At 36.9% G+C, this 3,099-nt stretch overlaps 1 protein-coding gene across 1 annotated transcript; it reads right to left on the reverse strand.

Moving 5' to 3' along the window:
- Positions 1–731: 731 nt before the first annotated feature.
- Positions 732–1,822, reverse strand: LOC115236200 (fatty acid-binding protein homolog 7-like). Its single transcript, XM_029808501.1, has 3 exons — positions 1,474–1,822; positions 954–1,058; positions 732–871 (listed from the first exon to the last, which is right to left on the reverse strand). Exons 1-3 carry the CDS (start codon positions 1,714–1,716, stop codon positions 815–817), a joined length of 405 nt encoding a protein of 134 aa, XP_029664361.1. The 5' UTR covers positions 1,717–1,822; the 3' UTR covers positions 732–814.
- Positions 1,823–3,099: the final 1,277 nt, after the last annotated feature.

Raw genomic sequence — 3,099 nt, forward strand, 5'->3', positions numbered from 1 at the left:
TATATATATATATCTGTTCGTTTTTTCTTTTAATATTTTCTCTCGCCAAATCTTCGAAACTCGTTCCTTTTCGTATTTCTCAAAGGCGATCGGCGTCGAAGATTGCTGCACGCGCGCACTTAAAAGGTTTTATTCCGCATAAATAACAAATTTCTTTTTCAACAATTTTAAAGCTTCATGGAACTCGAGATTTCAGATGCTTCTATTATGTTAGAAAAAAAAAAAGAAAACATTCGGACGAATGGCATATTCAAGAGGCATTCGAAAAAGTTTTTTTTCTTTTTTTATTTCATTTGACATCTGATCATGAAACATTAGTATTTATTTTGTTTGATGAATCGTGTTGTAACCATGGCTTTCAAATATGCAGCGAACGATGTTCCGACACGAAATCGGGAGATGCAATCTCATGGAGACGAATGTGTTTGGATGCGCGCGCGCGCGAGAGTCCTTTGCGATATCGATAAGACTTGTACACACGCACAATATTCAACCTGATATGCATTATAATATGGCCTCGTGTGTTATCAGAGATCATAACTTAGCGTTTCACACGCGAATGCGTGATATTCCGATTTTTTGTGTATTTGTCACCATTTATTTCTTAGAATTCATACTTAAATAAATGACATATTACGTTTGAATTTGATAATGTTCAGTGATGTACGTCCTCTATCGTTCGATCTGATCCACACCATTGAGGAAATTGATGGAGAGTAATGTAGGAAACATTTTCTTTACACTTTGATCCTTTTAATAGAATGATCTGGTATATCACGTATTACATACTATATATTTAAATAAGAAAATGGCTTTACAGTCTTTTGTATATACGCTTGGCTTTAACATCGCTTCTGTTGGTAGATACGTGCTGAAACGAAAGGAAGAAAAGAAATGTATATAAGAATCTTTGTAACGTTATTGCATTCATTTGTATTCAAAACTGCACTTACCGCGATCATTCCAGTGTCTGTGAATTCGTAGACTCTGGTCACTTTGAAATCCGGAGTTAAAGAAGTCTCCGTTTTGAAGCCGTTATCTTGTTTCGTGGTCACGCTCTGCAGCAAGATTGAAAAACATGACAATTATCGCTTTTCTTCTCGTCAAAAGAACGAAAGATTGCTTCCGAGTTGACCAAATCAATATAAAAATTATTTTATTCAATTTTAATTTTATATAAATATATATTAGATCTTGTAGGATATATATCCCCTCAAAAACGTAAGAACAAAAATATAAACAAATGATGTGTTTATTTAAGTTACATTTGGATGAAATAGATGTGATAGGTAAATGTTATATTAATCATTGAAATATATTAAATCCCAGAACTCTCGTAGAAGAATAAAGTATTCCAAGTACTAATCTTAAACAAATTAAAAGCGCTTTCAGAATCTTTTTAAACTTTTTGTCATCTCCTGGATTATGATGCGACCCTCTCGCTCATTCAAGCAACATTTCGTGCCAACTCACCTTAAAACTGACGCTCTGAGATGGAAACCGCTCATCGTAGACGTCCCCGAGCTTGAAGGTGCTGGTGACGGTCTTATCCTGATTGGTGACCGCGACTACCCACTGATCGCCGTTCTGCTGGATCTCCACGACCGGCGTAGATTGCAAGAACGTGTCCGTGAGCTCGGACTTGCCGATGCTCTTGATAAATTCGTCCGTGTTCTCGCTCGACACGTACTGGTACTTGCCGACGATCTGTGCCATGATGACCGGTATAAAGTAAGGATTAATCGTCGCGCACACAAGTCAGGATCAAGGTAAGCCGTTGAAGAAACACTCCCGGCGTGTCGAAGCGCGCCGGCTTTTATAACGACATCCGTGGACCCGGGGCTAGGAGGGAGGGGAAAGAGATTTTGTTAAGGGATATCTCTCCGCAGGAGAGAGGAAGAGAACCGCCGGCCAATCTGCTGATGATTCCGGACAAAGTATTCGACGGATTATATTATCCGTCGACGGACGGATAGAGACCCATCGTTCTGTCGTCGTTGCTTCTGATGTGCCCTTCGCGCTCGTCGAGGGGCCGAAGGGAGACGCCGCATTTATTCGCGTCCATTTGCCGGGCACTTGTGCGTTAGTTAGTTGCAACTTACATCCTGCCCCGGCTCTCGGAACGGGTAAATTTAATGTCTTTCTTGATACATAGAGGAGAAAGGTTTCTATCATCGGCAATTTCATTTTACTATATATATTTTTATAAAATTACAAATTGTAGTAATACAATTGTTTAACTAAAACAATTATATAAAATATCTAACTATTACTATTAAATTTATCATGTATGAATTGAATTGATAAAATAATCCATACAGACTATAAACAATAATCGTTACAAAGTCGAAAAATTCAAATACATATATTTGTGCGTCGAGTTAATCGATGGAAAATTGATATTATGTAATAAACAAAATTATCGTTTCCATCACCAACGACAAATAAACAACCGTATCCTCGCAAAGGGAAAGTCGATAACGAGATAACTGCTATTTAATTAATCTTATGTATCGCTTTGATATCGTAGACTCCCTTGGGTTCTTTATTTTTTATTGCGTATTTGTCTCGAGAGTGCATACCTTTTAGTTAAAAAGTTACATCGCGCTTATCGCAATGGAGCAAAGTTAAACAAGATAGATGGGTGTTACGGGCACCGTAAATCTCGCGACAATTTGAATAACACTTGAGACGGAGCATCGATCACCCAAGTGTGTATGTGTACCTATCTATGTGAGAGATATGAAAGTACATAGGTCGCATATATATAAGCGCATTGGATTATGCCACCTGTTCCTTAAGTAGTCTTTCTTTTTCAAGTAGTCTTCTCGAACGATTACAGACACACATGACAAGATATTCTCAGTAATACTGATATCACGCACAGAAAATAACTTTTAATTAAAAACGATTTACATTGGTGACATCATATTGATAAGCAGTGTCACAAAATCACTGAATGTTCTTTTAATGGCAGATTTGTTGGCCAAGTCGGAATCGATTTTTCAAAAATATTATTATTCATTTCAATACTTCAAATATTTCATCGTATATCTTTGTAACTAAGTACCAAATTAAAAAATTCTATTAATTTAAATA

This window comes from Formica exsecta, unplaced genomic scaffold (genome assembly GCF_003651465.1).
Source record: "Formica exsecta isolate Colony F162 unplaced genomic scaffold, ASM365146v1 scaffold245, whole genome shotgun sequence".
NCBI classification, from domain to species: Eukaryota; Metazoa; Arthropoda; class Insecta; order Hymenoptera; family Formicidae; genus Formica; species Formica exsecta.

Bases quoted from the DNA above. Each gene is read 5' to 3' on its own strand.
- LOC115236200 (XM_029808501.1), bottom strand. From the start codon at position 1,716: ATGGCACAGATCGTCGGCAAGTACCAGTACGTGTCGAGCGAGAACACG. The intron at 1,059-1,473 runs GTGAGTTGGCAC...ATCTTGCTGCAG, and splicing joins CTCAGAGCGTCAGTTTTAAG to AGCGTGACCACGAAACAAGA. The intron at 872-953 runs GTAAGTGCAGTT...CTTTCGTTTCAG, and splicing joins CAGACACTGGAATGATCGCG to CACGTATCTACCAACAGAAG.